The 21,640-nt window shown below is 39.9% G+C and overlaps 2 protein-coding genes across 2 annotated transcripts in view; both read left to right on the plus strand.

The window, feature by feature from the left end:
• The first annotated feature begins 221 nt into the window (after positions 1-221).
• LOC307201957 (vomeronasal type-2 receptor 26-like) overlaps positions 222-21,640 on the plus strand; it is a 43,532-nt gene continuing 22,113 nt past the window's right edge. The window contains exons 1-3 of the mRNA XM_079951524.1: positions 222-613; positions 16,740-17,627; positions 18,290-18,517. Of these exons, the coding sequence (XP_079807650.1) occupies positions 296-613; positions 16,740-17,627; positions 18,290-18,517 (1,434 nt within the window). The 5' untranslated portion in view covers positions 222-295. The remainder of the gene's footprint in view (positions 614-16,739; positions 17,628-18,289; positions 18,518-21,640) is intronic.
• Positions 8,434-21,594, plus strand: LOC307202040 (vomeronasal type-2 receptor 26-like). Its single transcript, XM_079951660.1, has 3 exons — positions 8,434-8,449; positions 19,826-19,952; positions 20,508-21,594. Exons 2-3 carry the CDS (start codon positions 19,934-19,936, stop codon positions 21,407-21,409), a joined length of 921 nt encoding a protein of 306 aa, XP_079807786.1. The 5' UTR covers positions 8,434-8,449; positions 19,826-19,933; the 3' UTR covers positions 21,410-21,594.

Consider the following 21,640-nt stretch of genomic DNA (forward strand, 5'->3'; position numbering starts at 1 on the left):
TGCATTCTTGTTGTTGGCTAGCATAGCAGACTAACACTAGGGAGATACAGCTTCCAATCTCCATTCACTGGGTTAACTCCAGCCAAGGGAATGTCGTGAGGATTCAAGGGGAGCAAAGAGAACAGAGAAAGTCAGCCTATGTTTCATTGCTGAAAGGTGGTCAAAAATGTGAAAAATAAACTGGTCATGTCTATTGCTCATAGGAAAAAATGTAGTCCTTATAGTTTTTCTATATCCCAAAAGTCTGAAAGCTGTATCTCTCAGATCTAGATTTTGTGCACTATTTTATTTCCCCATGAAACAATGCCACTTTATTCACAGCGTGTTATCAAAGTTCTTCCAGCACATCCTTGCCCTGGTGTTTGCGATTGATGAGATCAATGGGAATCCCAAGGTCTTGCCCAATATCACTCTTGGGTTCCACATCTATGACAGCTACTATGATGCTAAGATGACCTACCGCACCACTCTGGATCTGCTGTTTAACTCATATACTTTTGTCCCCAACTACAAATGTGGCTCCCAGGAAAATGTAATAGGAGTCATTGGGGGACTGAGCTCTGAGGTCACCTCATGTATGGCAGACATCTTGGGTCTTTACAAAATTCCACAGGTAGGAATATTACGGTTATCAGAAAATGGAGATTTCACACCATAATTCACTCTCCAGTTCTCTTTCCAGCAGGAGTATATTGATTCATAAATTTGGAGTGGTATAACAGGGACAAGTGAAAGGGTCTGAAATGTATGGGTTTGCTGATATTATAGCATGGGGGTCTCCAACAATGTGCATGACAGGGGCAAGGGTACAAAGAATGTATGCTTAATACAGGTAAGGGAAGATTGATTCAAAGGTGCCAGGTTGGTAAATGGGATATCCAGATGGGATCATATAATATCCTTGGAACAAAATATCACTGGATCATGTAAGATCAGGACATGTTAACTAGACTTGCTCTCCATATGAAGTGTGAAATTAAGCAACATTGTGTTTGTATTTTTTATGCAAGTGGAAGTGGGTATTTCCCTCCCAAAAAAAACAGTCAATTTGGGATATGTGGGATATATATTATTATTAAATTATTATCATGGGATCACATAAGCTCAGGACATGTTAACTAGGAATGCTTTCCGTAAGAATTGGGAAATTCTTTTTCTGGGAACTATGCTGTTTCTGCAAAATGTTCACATTCAGCGGCTAATTGAAAACCATGTTTTCTAGTTACTGTTCTGTTATTTGGCATTTGGGAGACACTTCTAGCAGTGCCAGTATTATATGGTGTTCTGTATTGTTTAATTTCATTTTAGTTCTTTTGTTTTTTGCTGGTTGTGATTGATATGGTATTTTTGTATTTTACTGCTTTTTAATTTTGTGGTGCAGAAAGCATCAAATTAAAAAAGAGTAAATGCTCTCCTATACTTGAAGTAAAGTAACATCTACAGGTAGGAATCTGCTTTGATTCCGTAATAATGGAAATTACTATCTACAGGGCAGGGGAATGAGCAAGACTGTGTTTTTATTTATTATGTAAGTGTAGGTGGGTGTTTCCCATAAAATCAGTATATTGGAGATATATGGGATAAATAGGTTTGTTATGAATTCTTTCACTCAGAATGCTTGGGCTTTTCCTTTTACAGACTTCGTATGGTTCATTTGAAGCAGCCACAAATCATCAAATTAAGTTCCCTTCCTTTTACCACATGGTTCCTAATGAAGGACTTCAGTATCAGGGACTTATCCAATTACTTCTGCATTTTGGATGGAAATGGGTTGGGCTCATCACTCCTGCTAATGAAGCTGGAGAACGTTTCTTGAATACCATTGAACCAATGTTTTTCAAAAATGGGATCTGTTCAGCATTCACAGAAAGAGTTGAATACCATCTACGTTTCACTGGTAACATACTTGATGTGGTGCGTGACACAAGTTTTGTTTTCCCAGCTTTCATGAGAAGCACAGCAAACACAGTTGTTGTATACGGAGAAAGTACATCTCTTATGTGGTTGTCATTTGCTCTAAACGTAATGAAGGTAGCTCAGCTGATATTTGCTCAGTCCAAAAAGAACTTACCTGAAGGGAAAGTATGGATTACCACAGCTCAAATTGATTTCGTAATAAATATTTTCCAAGAAAAATTTGATGTTAATATACAAATGTTCCATGGTGCTATCTCCTTTGCAATTCAATCCAAGGAAATTCGTGACTTCCGATACTTTCTGCAAAATGTAAATCCTTCCTGGGCAGATGGAAATGGTTTTATCACAGATTTCTGGGAACAAGCATTCGGTTGTTCATTTACAGACTCTACTAAGTCTATATACAAAGCTAAGCCTTGTACCGGAGAGGAAATGCTGGAGAGCCTTCCTGCGCCATTTTTTGAAATGAGCATGACCAGCCACAGCTACAGTATCTATAATGCTGTCTCTGCTTTGGCACATGCCTTACATAGGCAGTTGGCTGGATCCAACAACAGAAGAATGGAGGCTGCAGGAAGACCATCTCCTCAGAATATAGAGCCTTGGAAGGTAGTGTTTGCTGTTACAAAGAGTTTGGTTTTCAAAGTGTTCACTATTGTGCACTGCCTTGATATTTTATGTGAGTTGGTATTTACGGTAGTTATAAATAGTGGCTAAATAACAGCAGATATTTAAAGAGCTGGAATGAATGCTGCTCCTATATTTCAAGTGGCATTTGATTAGACAATTGTTGAAGCTTTGGGGCTGGTAGTAACTGTGGAGTGCATAGTAACAGAAATCCAAACCAAATTTGGTGTGGCATAATTGTTTAAATACATTTTCTGGGAAGGTCTGTCTGTCTTTTTCAAACCCCAACCTTCTGCCTATCTCCAGGGGGCCCAAACATTTTACAGTGTTCTAGCAAAGTGTGGAAATGCCATAAGCTCAATCAATGTTTATTACGGCAAACAGCTAGCATATTAAACCAAAATTTCTGGATAATTCTCTACACAAACAATAAAAATGATCAGTATGGTGTTTAACAAGCAATATAATGGTTAAGTGTACTTGAAATACATGTCCAGTGGAATAAAACACCATAAGAGTTTAAAATAATAAAAGATTTAACTAAGAACTGTACCAGTTTATGACGATTTATGCAGCTGTGTAATCTTTTGCTTTCTTTTACTTATGGCTATTGCACAAATCTAGCTACATTTCTAGTGACATAAGAATTCTGGTTGGACAGGAGGTAATTTAAATAGTATTCCTCTATCCTCCCTGGCATTTTTTCTATAAGCAGGTTTATGAGGGATGCTCTGAAATCTGAATAAAATCTAGAGTGGAATAGAATATGGCTCACTGTTTCTACTTGGCCGCTCTTACGTGGACAGATCTGCTTGCTGTGAAAAATCTTTCTATATCTGCCTTCCAGTAGATCAGAAGGCAGGACACGAAATCTAGCTTGCATAAATGCCCTTCTAAATTTGAGGATAGCCAAATTTGTCAAATATTTGGGAAGTACCAGCACCAATCTGTTTGTCCCTAGCATGGGATATAAATCAGCTAGGGCTAAGTGATTTTGTAGTTTGATATCTCTGATTCTCTGTGAAATATTCATTTTTGCTTTATCATTTACTTGGGTTAGGATATCGTTGATGGAAAAACCCAAATTTAATAATTTAACTGGTTTTTTCCCACTTGGAGTAAAAATAATCAGTCAATGTGAGAGGAGCTAGTCCCACAGGCGCATACATCACTTTCAACCAAAAGTGGAACCTACACAGTCATATTCAAGTTTCTATTGAAATTAGGCCTGCTTTCAGTCATATTACTGCTCTTCTTCTTTGGTGATCACTCATAGTTGAGTAAGATTGTTTTCCATAAACATGGTTTTAACACCGAGTCCGTAAGTGACTGTGGAGGCCAATTCTGGATCCACACGCCCTTCCACAGTGGGGATATTGGTTTCTAGGCGGGAACTAATCATGGTGTGGATTTGCCAAGTATGCCTTCCTCTTGGCACGTTTCTCCCTTGCATCCTGAGTTCGAGTGTCTTCAAAGCCCATGACACCTTTGGTAAAGGCTGTTCTCCAATTGAAGCGCTTGCAGGCCAGTGTTTCACAGTTGTCAGTGTTTATACAACATTTTTAAAGATTTGCCTTGAGAGAGTTTTTAAACCTCATTTGTTGACCACCAGCATTTTGCTTTCCATTTTTAAATTTGGAATAGAGTAGTTGCTTTGGAAGACGATGATCAGGCATCCACACAACATGACCAGTCCAACGAAGTTGATGTTGAAGAATCATTGCTTCAACACTGGTGATCTTTGCTTCTTCCAGTACACTGGCATTAGTTCGCCTATCCTCCCAAGTGATGTGTAAAAATTTTCAGAGACACTGTTGATGGAATCTTTTGTGGAGTTGGAGATGGTGTTTATAAGTGGTCCACGTTTCACAAGCATACAGTAAGGTTGGTAGAACAATAGCTTTGTAAACAAGCATTTTGGTTTCCCTGTGAATGTCCTGGTCCTCAAACACTCTACACTTCAATTGGTAGAAAGCTGCACTTGCAGAACTCAGACAATGTTGGATTTAGACATCAGTGTTGGCCCTTGTGGAGAGATAACTGCCCGGGTAGAAGTGATTGACATTATCCAATGTTACACCATTGAGTTGGATTTGTGGTGCTGCAGAGAGGTTGTTTTGTGCTTGTTGGTGCAGCACTTTGGGTTTTTTTGTAAGTTGCGTGATAGGCCAAGCTTTATGTAAACTTCTTCAAATATATTTAGGATGGTTTGTAGGTCATCCTCTGAGTGTGCACACATTACATTGTCATCAGCATACTGAAACTCTATGACGGAAGTTACGGTAACCTTACTCTTTGCTTTCAGCCCGCTAAGATTAAATATCTTTCCATCTGTTGCCATATGATTTCCATATGATTCCATATGATTTCTACTCTGGAGGGGAGTAGGATCAACAAGGTGTAGGATCATGGAAATGAAAATAATGAATACAGTTGGGGCAATAACACAACCCTGTTTAACACATGATCCCACTGTGAATGGTTCACTTTGAGAGCCATTGTTATCTACGATTGTTGCTGTCATATTATCATGGAAATGCCAAATGATGTTCACAAATTTATCTGGGCAGCCAATTTTCAGAAGAAGAGTCCACAAGGCATTACATTTTACAGTGATCTCTTGAGCTTTTTTAATCCACCAGGTGTTCTTTAGTTCTCTGGTTCTTCACTGAACCTCAGCCTTAGCATTGGCATATGTTTTTTTTTCATAGTGGGGCAGTTTCTATCTCTTTGCCAGATCTGAAAGGCATTCCTTTTTCTTGTCAATCTTTGAGAAATAAAGACACATGGACACAGTGTATAAGGTTAATGGGCAAGAAAAGGCCACAACTTTATTTATTACAGCAAGTGAGAATGTATTGGCTTAGGCATTGGACCACGGAAGATTGACTCCACCCACTCTTAGAGGGGTGAGCCTAAAGAGGGGTTATCCACCAGTAGGGGGAGCCTGTTGATGCTAATACAACTATAAGCTCTCTCCTGATGTCACCGAGGGTCGTGCCATGGCCTCCCGCCACACAGGCATCGGACAGGATCCACAACCACCAAATTCCTTTAACAGAATACCCAAATTTGAAGGGGTAGGCGATGGCCACACCTTGCCCTTCCACACACCAACAACACATTGCAATGCCTAACCGCCAAGTACCGAGAAAGTTGTGACGATTGCTATGAGGTAGGGGGGGAAAACAAAAGGCCTAATGCCATTTGGAAAAATTCCTACCAGGCCCCCTGGGCAACCTGGGCGACCAACCATAGGTCCATAGCAAGGTCAAGAGAGAAGCTAAGCCCTGAACCCTAAGAGAGTGGTGGGTGGGTGACTCGCGGCGAAAAGGTGAAGAAATGGGCGGAATGGGTGGTGCGGCTGTAACTTAAACAGCAAACCACGCCCCCACCAAGTCGCCCGGTTGGGTGCTTACCCGGGGGCATGGCACACCAGCCAGGTGAGTGGGGCAGGGGGCATAACGCCCCCTGCGTGATGCAGAAATCGCATCCCGCCCACAACACCTCCCCTCCAGAAGGAGGAGAGGCCTTTCCTCCTTTTTCTTCCTTCAGTCAACCCTCACCTGCTCTTCAAGTTTCTTGAAGTGCTGCAGTATCGATGTAAAAATGTCACAGCTCTCTTGCAATGATGCAGTTCTGCATTCGGGACATTCATTATCTGTGTTATCTGACAAAGTCCATATATTCCATGTTCCAAAGTTCAATTGTCTTTTATGACCGCTGGGTGGTGACCCCACTGGGCATGGTAATTCACTCAGGGAAAAAGGGAGGCAGACTATGTTTAGGACACCTTTTCTAGTCCCTTTTTGGGGTGAGTAGAGTGGATCCTAAATAGGGATGCTCAGTCATGGATACAGCTGCCGAGCTGCTCAACTGCCTCATTCCTTGAGTCAGAGCGACTGAATCTGTATCCACCACCCATGTCCCAGTTCATGACTAGAGGTTTCCAGATTTCACAGTCCTGCCCACATTACCATTTGCCAATTGCCATGGGACTTTGGGGTTTGGGATGGGTTTTTGGAAGATGCCTGTGTGAATTTGTTTTATGTGTGTAGATCAGTGCACGCTGACCAATCCACAGTCTTCACAGGAATGCTTTATTCCGATGGCATGGTTATCACGATGACTGGTAGATTCTTATCTGCTGCAGCCTTCATCCACCTTCACAGCCATTGTAACATACCGCTTGTTATCATCCACCTGTTCTGCCACTGAGGACTTCTTGGATCTTTCTTTGTCTAGCTCTTTCCCTTTGACCTTACCAGCTTGGGTGACCCTACTGGGAGAACATGACTTCCGACAGCTTTGTTCACAAGGGTCATAGGAATGTGCAGGCCCACTCACCAAGACAAAGTGATGATCCAGCGAGTGAAAAATTACTCGTATTATTGCATTTGGTACACAACTAGGTACCATAAGCTAAAAGAGAAAGAAAATTAAATTCAAGCACATTCTCCACTTGGCCACCTTGTGATGTTAACATAAGAAAGGAAATAGGCAATTCAATTCCCTTTTTGAATTCTTTAAACCTTTCCAAGCTCACCCAACCAAACTTTGCAAACTTTTCACCAGCTTTCTCTGCATTGTCACAACCAGCAATAGCAGCAAGAAAAAATACACTTTTGCTCTTCAGAGGAGAAGGGAGCCATTGGGGAAATGGAGCAGTGGAACAGTTTGATATTGCACTAGATAAAGCTAATTATCCATGATACCAATTTTGAAAAAATTTATTTCAGGTCCCAATGTACCTCAAAGAAAACACAAAGGGTAGAGGCAGCACCCAAGAATAGCAAACTGAAACTTCTCAATTAACTGGTATTAAGGTTAAATATTCTCATCCAGAGAGATTATTCAAAATCTCTGAAAATTTGTTTCTAAAATGTCCTGTTATCCAGGTGAATAAGGAGATCCTGTTCATGCTCATTTTAACAATTTATCACCAGACTTAACACTTCCAATGGAGTCTTCTGACCAAAGCTCTTTTATCCGCTTTTTGATGTGCACAAGTGATAGGTTAGAATAGCAATGGTTTGCCGAAAATGAGACATCAGTCATTTGATTTAGCAGGAAGTGACAGAAATACCTGCTTACAAAGAATTTCCTTCAACATATCCTTCCTGATTTCTGTAATGGAGACTTTTGAATGGCCTCTTCAAATCTAAAAGAAGATTCCTACTGAGTTGCAGGCTATGCTCCTTAAGCAGAACATAAATCATTGGGAGGTTTTGTCATAACATTAACTTTTTAAACCCCCTCAGTTGTCATGTCCACTCCAGATATGATCCTTAGACCATCTTCCTCCTAGAGGTCAGATATTGGCATGGAGAAGCAATTGCAAAGATTCTAATATGTCCCTGACCGGTCTCAATTATGCAAGAACATATCATCACACAATACTGATGAAAAAGTGAAATGGAAAGGGGGCATAAAAGAAGTCTTTAAACATGACAGCATGTAACTTTTGCTCCATATGTGGTGTGTATGGTATAAATTCCTTCATTTTCAGAATACAAGAATGGTTCTGCCAATTCTACACTGTCACAAATTATACTTTGAATTAAAACTTTATAACACCTAGTTTTAAAGAGCTTGTATACATCTAGGAAAGCTATTCAACAATCTTAATTGAAATGTTATAATACTGTATAGACCTTTTGATTCTCTTTCCATCTAGCTCCACACATTCCTACAGAAGATCTCATTCAACAACTCTGTTGGTGATGAAATTACATTAAATGAACATGGAGAATTAGCAGCTGGTTTTGATATTACAAATTTGATCACTTTCCCAAATAGATCCTACATCAGGGTCAAAGTGGGAAGACTGGATCCTCAGGCCCCTCCAGGCAAAGAGTTCACCCTTAACGATGGACAGATTAAATGGCACAGGGGCTTGACTCAGGTGAGGAAATAAATTTCTCAAATGCCAACATTCATGGTTATCAAGTCAAGTAACCTTTATTGGCATCACATAGGAACATTCATAAAATGGGATGCATTGAAAACAAGGAGGCGTTTTTTCACTTAGCACCTGATTAAATGTGAAATTTGCTGGGAGAGAAAAGTAGACTTTAAGAAGAGGAAATTAATATGTAGATGGATAGCACTGTGGTACCTCAGGTTAAGTACTTAATTCATTTCGGAGGTATGTGCTTAACCTGAAACTGTTCTTAACCTGAAGCACCACTTTAGCTGCTGCCGCGCTGCCGGAGCACAATTTCTGTTCTCATCCTGAATCAAAGTTCTTAACCTGAAGCACTATTTCTGGGTTAGCAGAGTCTGTAACCTGAAGCGTATGTTACCGGAAGCGTATGTAACCCAAGGTACCACTGTATTTTAATGGAGAGAATCTCCATTTGAACCATTAGCTTTGCTTGTGGGAAAATGCTTGCACATTAGTTTAAAAGATCCTGTATGCTGTCCAGCGTATGTTGACTGCATTCTGTTTGGTATGTGATACTATATTGCATACGATATGGAAATTCCATTTTTGTTTATTGTATATTTGTAAGCCACCAAGGAGTAAGCAATATACTTTAAGGAATCCTGTAAGGTCTATCACTAAATAAACAAATGGACCACAATACAAAAAAGAGCAACATGCTCAGAAGACATCTAACATTGAGAAGGACCAATGGATATCAGAAAGTGTTGTCAGCCATTCTTGTATGTAAAATACCTGAGGCAGATCTCCAGTTAGTGGCATCAGATAGAATGCTAAGCTTGTTACAGTATTCCTTGGGCTTAAAATGAACATTATAATCCTCTTGAGTTTGTATGACGCTATGCAGCTGCCTCTTATCCCATTGTATGTGCCACCTGTGCAAATATGGACCATATGTTTCACGCTATTGGTCCTCCTATTCCTCATCTATCACCTGGTGTTAGGTTAATACCACCCAAACATTTAAAAAATAATAATTCTTCCAATATTTTTGGATAGGTGCCACCCTTGTCAGTATGTAATGACAACTGCCATCCTGGTTATGGGAAGAAAAAGAAGGAGAGAAGTAAATTTTGTTGCTATGATTGTAAAGCATGTCCCAGCGGGATGTACTCAAATGAAAGGGGTGAGAAATTTTATGTTAAGATAGACCAAACTGCACAATTTATTTAACCAACTCTGAGGTCCTTAAAATTTTGTTGTTGTTAAAATTCTGGTGTGGGGGAGGGTTAAATAATAGATTTTTAAATTGTTCTTGTTGTTTGGAATATGATCTTTAAAACATCCTGAAGAAAAAATATTTAGAAAGGAAGGTAATACATTTTACATCCAAATTCTTCTAAATTACAATGGAGAAGAAGAATTATGATCGATGAAGAAGAAGGCAGTTTGGGGAGAGAATGAATGTCTCATTCATTGCACCTCCCACGGTACAGAAGATTTCAGCTGTAATATTGCCCTCATTTCACTACAGAGCAGCTTGTGATTCTAAGAAAGAGGAGGAGGACCACTAAAACATAGAGATGTCCTCTGTGAAGAAATTCCAGATTTGATGCATGAGATTTATTTTTGAAATATCTCAAACAAAAGTCTTTGAGCTAGAGGTTTTGATAGCTACCCTGGTAAAGAACTCCGGATGACAAACATTCTTAAGAATTTTCTTCGTAATTTCATTTTGTCTTTTCAGACATGGAAACATGTATCAGTTGCCCAACAAATAAGTATCCAAACCAAGACCAGGATAATTGCATTCCTAAAATACCAAACTTTCTGGGCTTTGATGAAACTTTGGCCATCATTTCAACTTTCTCGGCACTACTGTTGTCACTGATCACAGTTCTAGTGTTGGGCATCTTCATTAAACACCAGGACACTGCGATCGTCAAAGCCAACAACAGAAGCCTCACTTACATTCTCCTTGTGTCCCTCCTCTTGTGTTTCCTCTGCTCCTTGATGTTCATTGGAACACCTAAGCAGGCAACCTGCCTTCTCCGACAAACAAGTTTTGGCATCGTCTTCTCTGTGGCCCTCTCTAGCATCTTGGCTAAAACGATATCAGTGGTTTTGGCATTCATGGCTACCAAGCCAGGATCCACAATCAGGAAGTGGGTAGGCAAAAAAACTGGCTTATTCCATAACCCTCTCCGGCTCCATTGTTCAAGTGGGGCTTTGTGGTCTTTGGCTGGCAACTTTTCCTCCATTCCCTGATTTGGACATGCAGTCAATGAGTGAAGAAATTATATTCTTATGTAATGAAGGGTCAGTTTTCATGTTCTTCTGTGTTTTGGGCTACATGGGCTTTCTAGCCACTGTCAGCTTCACTGTGGCTTTCCTAGCTAGGAAGTTGCCAGACAGTTTCAACGAAGCCAAGTTCATCACCTTCAGCATGCTGGTCTTTTGCAGTGTTTGGCTCTCCTTTATTCCAACTTACCTGAGCACCAGAGGAAAATACATGGTGGCTGTGGAGATTTTCTCCATCTTGGCTTCGAGTGCTGGATTACTGGCTTGCATATTTTTCCCCAAATGCTACATTATTGTAGTGAAGCCTAACTTGAACACCAGAGAGCATTTAATACAAAGAAAGATATAAATAATATAAGAATTTATGCCTCCATGATTGTTCTTAATTTTCAACACTGAAACGTCAAAAATGTTAATGGATGAGGACAATGTGACCAAATGAAAATATTTCAGCTTTTTTGTGCTCTGTTTTTGGGCTGCAAAATTGTTGCATGTTATTATAAGAGGCCAATCTGACCAAATGAGGCAAATATTCACATCAGCTTCTGAGCTTCACCTGAAGTCGGTAAAATTCTGAAAGAGAAACATCAACATTACTCTATAGCCATTCTGATTAAACAGCTAATATGAATGAAGAATAGAGGATATTAGTATTGGAGTTGTTGGGGGGTTTTTTTGACTAAGTGATATATAAATTATTTAAGAATCTAAATAAAAAAAGCTATGTTATATTTGTGAGGCCTGAATCCAACAATAGAGAGTAACTGATAGAGAGAAATATGTAAATGAGAGATGTGTTTGTAGTTTCACATATGTTCTTGGTATCAATCTAGGAACATGAGGCATTACAAATGTAAACTGGAATCCCCATGTGTGTCCACAACCTACCTAACCCCTAAAACACACTCCCTTGTGAGATCTTTTGCTGGTGTCAACTGGACACAGCTCTGAGAATAGGCCCAAATTACCTTATGCCCAGAAATGACCTCTCACAAACTGGACTGTTCCCCACAGTTTTGGTTTATTAGAAAAGATTGATTAGTACAGTGCAGCTCATATAGAACCATGTGTGCATTTAAAATAGTATCCTCACACATTCAAATTCATATTAATAAGTTCCTACACTACAAGGGGAAGATAAATGGATACAACATAACAGTGTGTTGTATGAGTCCCAAGTAGGGCTGGCCCTCCCATGTGACAAGGTGAGGTGACCACCTCTGTCAGCAAGATCTACAGGGACAGCAGATCCTAATGTAAATCTTTATACCCTACTTGCTCCTGTTGTAGATCTTCACCAACTACTTCTCTGTCAGGGAGTGGGAAGCCATTTTGTGGCTTGCATCAGGTGCCAAAATGTCTTCGGCCAGATCTGCTCCCAAGAAGATAGTGATTGATCCATAGTTTAATTATCCAACCATGGACCAGAGCAACTGCTGCAGCTGCATGGGCATAGGTCTAATTGATGGACCCAGAACCAGAAATTATATGCCTGAAGGGATTGCAGTTCTTAAAGATATTTCTGGGCTTCACACAGACAGGCAATTCCAAGCCCCTAGGTACACAAGAAGTTGTGTGGAAGGTTGCTGGGCTTACGGTAAGAGTACCAGAAGTGGGGGTGTATAAGTTATGTAATGAAAAGGGCTGCTGATGTATAGGTGGGCTTCCACAAAGGTGTGAGTCTTTATGTACATGACAAAGTGCAGTCAAGGAAGGTTATCTTAAAGAGAGTTCTCCTGAATGGATTTCCTACCTTAAGGAAGGAAAACTTGTTTCCTGGCTAGTCAGGACACCCAACATGACCAGCTATTGTTCTACTCATCCCACATTTAGGTATATATATTTGACTGAGGAATACTCTCTCCATAGGTTCGGACAAAGTCTCAAGTTCTGAAATCTGGATTTAGTGATGTTTCCACTGCTAATATATTTCATTATCACCATCACTGCAACTCAGCATTTTCAGTCATTTAATTATTAACTTGCTAGAGAGGGTTGGAAAAGAAATAAGCAAAGGGGGTGATTACCCAGGATACACTGCAGGTTAGGCCAACTTCTTAAAAGGTAAAGGGACCCTGACCATTAGGTCCAGTTGTGACCGACTCTGGGGTTGCGGTGCCCAGCTCGCTTTATTGGCCAAGGGAGCCGGCGTACAGCTTCTGGGTCATGTGGCCAGCATAACTAAGCCGCTTCTGGCGAACCAGAGCAGTGCACGGAAACGCCGTTTACCTTCCCGCCAGAGCGCTACCTATTTATCTACTTGCACTTTGATGTGCTTTCGAACTGCTAGGTTGGCAGGAGCAGGGACCGAGCAACGGGAGCTCACCCCGTCACGGAGATTGGAACCGCTGACCTTCTGACTGGCAAGTCCTAGGCTCAGTGGTTTAACCCACAGCACCACCCACATCCAACTTCTTATCCAGTTACAAACACAAAATGTAGGTCAAGCATAATAGACCTACATAATAGAGGTGTTAATGAATAGGGGCTGTGTGAAGGAATGAAACTATGGATGCTATGCAACATCAAATGACTCAAAGCCTGCTTCTGCTGTTCCTAAAGTCATGGTCTGTGAAAGGCTCCTGGGGCTGAAGGGTGGGGCAAGGCAGGTGGGGAAAGCCATTGCCTGATAGTCAGCAGAAAGTCTTTTTCCCCTCACCCCTCATTTCTCCTTCCTCTGCTTCTCCTGCACACCATGGGTACCCTCCTATGGGAAGCTGCAGAGGGAGGAGAAGGAAGGGAAGCTAGATTATACTGAACCAATTCACTACTGCATTTAGTTCCATATTGTCTACAATGATGGACAGCAGGCTTTATAAGGTTTCAGAGTGGGGTCTCTTCCAGCAATACCTGGAGATGTTAGGTATTGAATGTCAGACCCTCTGCACATGAACCATATGTGGTACCACTGTGTAATAGCTCTTTTGCACTTTCTTCTCCACTCGTAGAAGTTTGTCCCATTTATAAATGGATGCAGTTGGATATCAGCCCTTTTTCATCTGTTTTGCTTTTCTGTTTTGGATTGTATAGTGACTGCTTTTTCCTTGAAGTTCATTTTACCATATATATTTTTGGGTTGGTGGGGATTCACAGAAGGGTCAAGGGTTCAATTAAAGAATGATGGACCCAGGTGCATTTTTTAGGAGGAGCTTCGACTTTGGCTCTTCACACCTCACTGCCAGCCCTGCGCCAGTTTGCGAGGCTGGCATCTGATCTCAGTGATTTACCTAGCAAACTAGTAAAATCTTACTTTTCCTAACTGAGAATTGCCTGAGGCAACAAATGTTTACTTGACAGTTCTGCCAAAGATGATGCGCCATGGAGTCCGTAAAAAATTGCAAGTGATTGTCTCCCCTGCAATTATTAAAATGATAATAATTAAGTCACCTTGCCAGGGGAGAATCAGCAAACAAGTCTGAAATGTTTATAGTCTCCCAGTGTTCCATAGACAGTTAGAATAATGCAGGAGAGAGAGGCCAGGCTCTGTGATTGTACAGGTCATATATCAAATCACATCATCTTATTTACCGTTCAAGGCAGGTATTTGCGACAGAGTTTAATGATAAGATGCATGCATGTCCCTTTAAGCACTGAATTGGCAGAGTCTGCTGCCTCCAAATCTATGCTGTTCAAATCAGACTGATGATGATAATGATGATGATATTGTAGAGAGGCCAAGAAGAGTCCATGTGTAGAACCTTGCTGCTGCTGCTTCTCCTGCTCTTCCCCATCATGGTGTGCCAAGTGCATAGTGCTCATTTTACCACAACTAATCCTGTACCTATTCCACATGAGTGGTATGAGCCAGGTGACCCTGTCATTGGTGGCATAGCATCTCATATCCGCTACCTCTTCCCCACTGTTTTATTCAATAAACACCCCTCTGAAGCCTTGATTGACAGACCAATGTAAGTATATAGTCCTTAATATTATTTTTTTCATTCTTTACATTTTTATATTTGACTGAAATATACTTTGTTTTGAATGAATAGTTTTAGAACTGTATTGATTTGATGGATGATATAAGAAATATCTGTGCATACAGGTTATGTCTGCACTGTCGATTAGACATTAGGAATCCTTAAGATTTAGTGATCCAATTCTGCAAAGAGAAAATTGAGTAAGAATAGAACAGGGTGACATAAAAACCTAATAAATGAAACAGTCAAATTTGCTGTTGCGACAAAAAATTTTCAGAGTGCCTAAAACAAAAATGAATTGTGAAGAGCTCCAAACATATTTTGCTAAGCTGGATGTATAGACAGTTAAATGATGAATGTAATTCAATCTGTAAAGTGATGTATGTTTGGGCAAAAATAATAACCCTTCTTTCTCTTATAAGTCTGTGGTGTTTAAACTGGGGGTGTTTGCCCACAAATGAAATACTGGGACAGTAATGGATAGCTCATTGAAAATAATGACTCAGTGTATAGAAACTGTAGAAATGGCAAATTCCATGCTAGGAATCCTCACTTAAGCCTTAAGGGACTGAAAACAAAACCACCCAAATCATAATGCTATCATACTAATTATGGAATAGTGTGTACAGTCCTGGTCACCTCATCTAAAAAGATATATTGTATATCTGGAAAAGGTTCAGAAAAAGCCAAAATCTATGGTGTGACTACACTTGGAATACTGTGTTCCAGTCACCTCATCTAAAAAGGGATACTGTACACATCATAATGCTATTATACTAATTATGGAATATTGTGTACAGTTCTGGTCATCTCTGAGGCAGAGAGCAGCACAACAGTTCATAAATGCTGCTCCAACTGTTAAGACTGTTCAGTTAACTGCCATAACTGTCAACTGTCATAACTTCCACAACTTGTATGACCTCACAGAGTTCTACAGCTCTTGAAATTAACCTTTTACATATGCATTTTTACTGCCAAAGGAATATAGCAATAATTTCAAAAACTCTAGCTTAGTCATATGACACAGCAGTTATTTCTAGATGAAGTGAAAGTCAAGAAAATTCCTGACCCATTCTGTATAGATCTATTCACAATCTATGTCTTTGAGAAATAAAATAAAAAAGATTTTGGCTAAAGAGCAATTCAAATATTCTAACGGAACAAAACAAGGAACAAAACAATACCCATCTTTCCTCTGAAAGTTCTCTCTCTCAGATGTAGATTTTGTGCACTATTTACTTTCCCCACATAATAATCCCACTTTATTCACAGCGTGTTATCAAAGTTCTACCAGCACATCCTTGCCCTGGTGTTTGCAATTGATGAGATCAATGAGAATCCCAAGGTCTTGCCCAATGTCACTCTTGGGTTCCACATCTATGACAGCTACTATCAATCTAAGATGACCTACCGCACCACTCTGGATCTGCTGTTTAACTCATATACCTTTGTCCCCAACTACAAATGTGGCTCCCAGGAAAATGTAATAGGAGTCATTGGGGGACTGAGCTCTGAGGTCACATTGTGCATGGCAGACATCTTGGGCCTTTACAAAATTCCACAGGTAGGAATATTCTGGGTAAGAGAAAATTGAGATTTCACACTATAATTCACTCTTCAGCTCTCTTTGCAGTAGGAGTCTATTGATTCATAAATTTGGAGTGGCATAACAAGGACAACTGAAAGGGACTTAAATGTATGGGTTTGTTGTTGTTATAGCATGGGGGTCTCTAACAATGTGCATGAGAGGGGGTAGGTTACTAGGGATGTGTGATTAATGCATATAAGGGAAGATTAATTCAAAGTTGCCAGGTTGGTAAATGGGATATCCAGATGGAATCATATAAGACCCTGGGGAAAAATTATCAGTGGCTCATATAAGATCAGGACATGTTAACTAGAAATGCTCTCCATATGAAATAGGAAATTGAGCAAGATTGCTTGTGTATTTTTTATGTAAGAGGAAGTGGGTTCCCCCCAAAAAAATAACAACAACCCAACAACAGTAAATTTGAGATGTGTGGGATAAATAGGTTTGTTATGAATACTTCCATCAATTCCTTATGGTTTTCTTTTTTCTTTTTCAGATTTCATATGGTGCATTTGAAGCAGCCACAAATGATCAAATTAAATTCCCTTCTTTTTACCACATGGCTCCTAATGAAGCTCTTCAGTATCAAGGAATTATCCAGTTGCTTCTGCATTTTGGATGGAAATGGGTTGGGCTCATCACTCCAGCTAATGAAGCTGGAGAACGTTTCTTGAATACCATTGAACCAATGTTTTTCAAAAATGGGATCTGTTCAGCATTCACAGAAAGAGCTGAATACCATGTGCATGTCACTGGTAAGATAACTGATATGCTGAGAGAGACAAGGATTTTGTCCCCAGCTTTCATAACAAGCAAAGCAAATGCAGTTGTTGTATATGGAGAAAGTGCATCTATTACATGGTTGTCAACTGCTCTAAAGCTGATGAAGTTATCTGAGTTCATATTTTCCCAGTCCAAAAAGAACTTACGTGAAGGAAAAGTATGGATTACCACAGCTCAGATTGACTTCATTTTATATGAACTTCAGAAAGTTATTGATGTTAATATTCAAATGTTGCATGGTGCTATCTCTTTTGCAATTCATTCCAAGGAAGTTCGTGACTTCCGAGATTTTCTGCAACATGTAAATCCTTCCTGGGAAGAGGGAGATGATTTTATCTCAGGTTTCTGGGAACAAACATTTGATTGTTCACTTGCACACTCCACCAAGTTCACAAAGATAGCTAAGCCTTGTACCGGAGAGGAAATGTTGGTGAGCCTTCCTGCGCCATTTTTTGAAATGAGCATGACCAGCCACAGCTACAGTATCTATAATGCTGTCTCTGCTTTGGCACATGCCTTACATAGGCACTTGGATGCATCCAACCGCAGAAGAATGGAGGCTGCAGGCAGACAATCTCCTCAGAACATAGAGCCTTGGAAGGTAATGTTTGTGGTTACAAAAAGTTTGGTTTACAAAGTGTTCACTATTGTGCCCTGCCTTGATATTTTATGTGAGTTGGCATTTAGTTATAAATAAAACAATAAAAGGTATCCTGTTAAAGAAACAAACAATGAAGATTTCTACTGCATTGCAGGCTATGCTTCTTATAGCAGAACATAAATTAAAGAGGGGGTTTGTCATAATGTTAACTTAAAAAACAACAACCCTCATTTGTCATCTTCCCTCTCCTAGAACACGTTCCTCTTAGAGTTAGAGTATCTGCATGGAGAAACAATTGCACATATTTCAATATGTAACTGATTGGTCCCAATTATCCAAGAACATATAATAACATAATACTGATTAAAAAGTGAGATGGAAAAGGGGCATAAAATAAGTCTTTTACTGTGACAATATGTAACCTTTCTTTCAAATGTTTTCAAAAATTATCAATCTGACTGTGTCGTGTATGGTATAAATTCCTTCATTTGCAGAAAACAAGAATGGTTCTGCCAATTCTACACTGTTATAAACTATACTTTGAATTAAAACTTTATAACCCCTAATTATAAAGATCTTGAATGCATCTAGGAAAGCTATTCAACAATCTTAATCAGAATGTTATAATACTTTATAGACCTTTTGATTCTCTTTCCACCTAGCTTCACTCATTCCTACAGAAGATCTCATTCAACAACTCTGTTGGTGATGAAATTACATTAAATGAACATGGAGAATTAGCAGCTGGTTTTGATATTACAAATTTGATCACTTTCCCAAATAGATCCTACATCAGGGTCAAAGTGGGAAGGCTGGATCCTCAGGCCCCTCCAGGCAAAGAGCTCACCATTAATGATGGACAAATTAAATGGCACAGGGACTTTACTCAGGTGAGGAAATTAATTTCTCAAATGCCAACATTTCAAATAAAGTGGGATGCAATGAAAACAAGGAGGCTTTTTTCACTTAGCAGTTAATTAAATGTGATGTTTCCTTGGAGAGGAAAGTAAGGTTTACGGAGAGGAAATTCATATATAGATGGATAGTATTTTGTTGGAGAGAATCTATGTTTGAACAATTGGCTTTACTTGTGGGAACATGCTAGCATGTTAGTTTAAGAGATCCTACTTGTTGCCCAGCTGATGTTAATCACAATTTGCTTTGCATGTGATATTATATTGTATATGATATGAAAATTGCCGTTCTATATATTATTTATTTGTAATCCACCAAGGAGTAGGCAATGTCCTTTAAGTAATACTGTAAGGTCTAGCACTAAATAAACATATGAGCCACAATACGAAAAAGAGCAACATGCACAGAAGACATCTCACATTAAGGACCAATGGCTATCAGATACTGTTGTCAGGCAGTCTTTTATGTGAAGTCCCAGAGGCAGATCTCCCGTTAGTGGAATCTGATATAATGCTAAGCTTTTTACACCATTGCTTGGGCTTAAAATGAACATTATAATCTTCCGGGGTTTGCATGATGCTATGTGCAGCAGGTATACATCTAGGCATAGATGTACCTAGTGCATCAACCTAAAAGGGGCATAAGCAGACCAGCCACAGAAGCCACTTGAGACCCTAGTGATGAGTTGGAATCTCAAGGTAGTTTCAGACTACAAATTTCTTCCTTCACAGTGAGTCCAATCCCTCCCAGAAGGCATGCCAATCCTTTTGAGAGACAGCATCCACTCACCCAAAGCACTTTGGAGTTATAAGGAGTCTGCCACCATCCTGTCCAACACAACCTTCAGTCAGCAGTGCAGCACCTTCACTGTTTCTCCTCATTCCAAGGGAATTCTAAGATACCGGTGTTCATCATCAGTATACATATGAACACTGTGCTCCAGATTCCTTGAAGATAGACCCTGTTTCCTATAAATGTTGAATCACAAAGATGAAAGAACCTGAAACCTCATGGGGAACCACAGCCCAAAAACCATGGAACTACGCAAGATGCTCCTGGTAGAACATTCATGAAACAATTCTGCAAGTAGAAGCAGAACCTCTAAGTTATACTCAAATCTAATAATGCTTAACGGCTGCTTTTTATCCCATTTTATGTTCCACGGGCCCATATGGATCATAGTTTTCACGTTATTGGTCCTCCTATTGCTGATAGATCCCCTGATGTTAGATTAAATCCCATAAAACCTTTAAAAACAAAATTATTCCTATATATTTGGATAGGTGCCACCCCTGTCAGTATGTAATGACAAATGCCGTCCTGGTTACGGGAAGAAAAAGAAGGAGAGAAGTAAATTTTGTTGCTATGATTGTGAACCATGTCCCAGCGGGATGTACTCAAGTGAAAAGGGTGAGAAATGTCATCTTAAGATAGACCAAACTGCACAATTTATTTAGCCAACTCTGAGATCCTTAAAATTTGTTGTGGTGTGGGGGTTAAATAATTTATTTCTGTATTGTTCTCATTGTTTACAATATAATCTTTTAAAAAATCCTGAAGAAAATATTTTTTCAGAAAGGAACGTAATACATTTTACATCCAAATTCTACTAAATTCTGATGGAATAGAAGTGATGGTCACTCCACAAAGAAGAAGGCAGTTTGGGGAGAGAGTAGATGTCTCATTCAGTGGACCTCTCTTGGCTCACAAGATTTCAGCTGTAATGTTGCTCTCTTTTCACTACAGAGCATTCTAAGAAAGAGGAGGAGGGTCACTAAAAGATAGAGATATCTTCTATGTAGAAATTCCAGATTTGATGCATGAGATCTATTTTTGAAATATCTCAGACGAAAGTCTTTGAGTTAGAAGATTGAAAGCTACCCTGGTAAAGAGCATTAGCTAGGTGGACTCCTGATGACTAAAACTCTTAAGAATTGTCTTTGTAATTTCATTTTGTCTTTTCAGAGATGGAAACATGTATCAGTTGCCCAGCAAATAAGTATCCAAACCAAGACCAGGATAATTGCATTCCTAAAATACCAAACTTTCTTGGCTTTGATGAAACTTTAGCCATCATTTCAACTTCCTCTGCACTATTGTTCTCTCTGATCACAGCTCTAGTGTTTGGCATCTTCATTAAACACCAGGACACTGCCATCGTCAAAGCCAACAACAGAAGCCTCACTTACATTCTCCTTGTGTCCCTCCTCTTGTGTTTCCTCTGCTCCTTGATGTTCATTGGAACACCTAAGCAGGCAATCTGCCCACTCCGACAAACAGGTTTTGGCATCGTCTTCTCTGTGGCTCTCTCTAGCATCTTGGCCAAAACCATATCAGTGGTTTTGGCATTCATGGCTACCAAGCCAGGATCCACAATCAGGAAGTGGGTAGGCAAAAAACTGGCTTATTCCATTGTCCTCTCCGGCTCCATTGTTCAAGTAGGGCTCTGTGGTCTTTGGTTAGCAACTTTTCCCCCTTTTCCAGATTTGGACATGCAATCAGTGAGTGAAGAAATTATTTTCTTATGTAATGAAGGGTCTGTTCACATGTTCTACTGTGTTTTGAGCTACATGGGCTTTCTAGCTACTGTCAGCTTCACGGTGGCCTTCCTGGCTAGGAAGTTGCCTGACAGTTTCAACGAAGCCAAGTTCATCACCTTCAGCATGCTGGTCTTCTGCAGTGTTTGGCTCTCCTTCATTCCAACCTACCTGAGCACCAGAGGAAAATACATGGTGGCTGTGGAGATCTTCTCGATCTTGGCTTCTAGTGCTGGATTACTGGCTTGCATCTTTTCCCCCAAATGCTACATTATTGTAGTGAGGCCTGACCTGAACACCAGAGAACATCTAATACAAAGAAAGATATAAATAATTTAAAAATTTGTGCTTCCATGATTGTTCTTAGTTTTCAACACTGAAACATAAAAAAATAGGAAAATGGGTGCTGGAACTCACAATGAACATCTCACTCATTCTCTTAGAATGGCAACAGCACCCACCTGAGAGATGTCAGAAATGAGTTCCAGTGATATGAGTTTCGGCTGAAAAGAAGCCCTGATTGTGACCAATAAAACTATTTCAGCAAAAATGTGACTGAAG

This window comes from Podarcis cretensis, assembly GCF_951804945.1.
Source record: "Podarcis cretensis genome assembly, chromosome: 13".
NCBI lineage: Eukaryota > Metazoa > Chordata > Lepidosauria > Squamata > Lacertidae > Podarcis > Podarcis cretensis.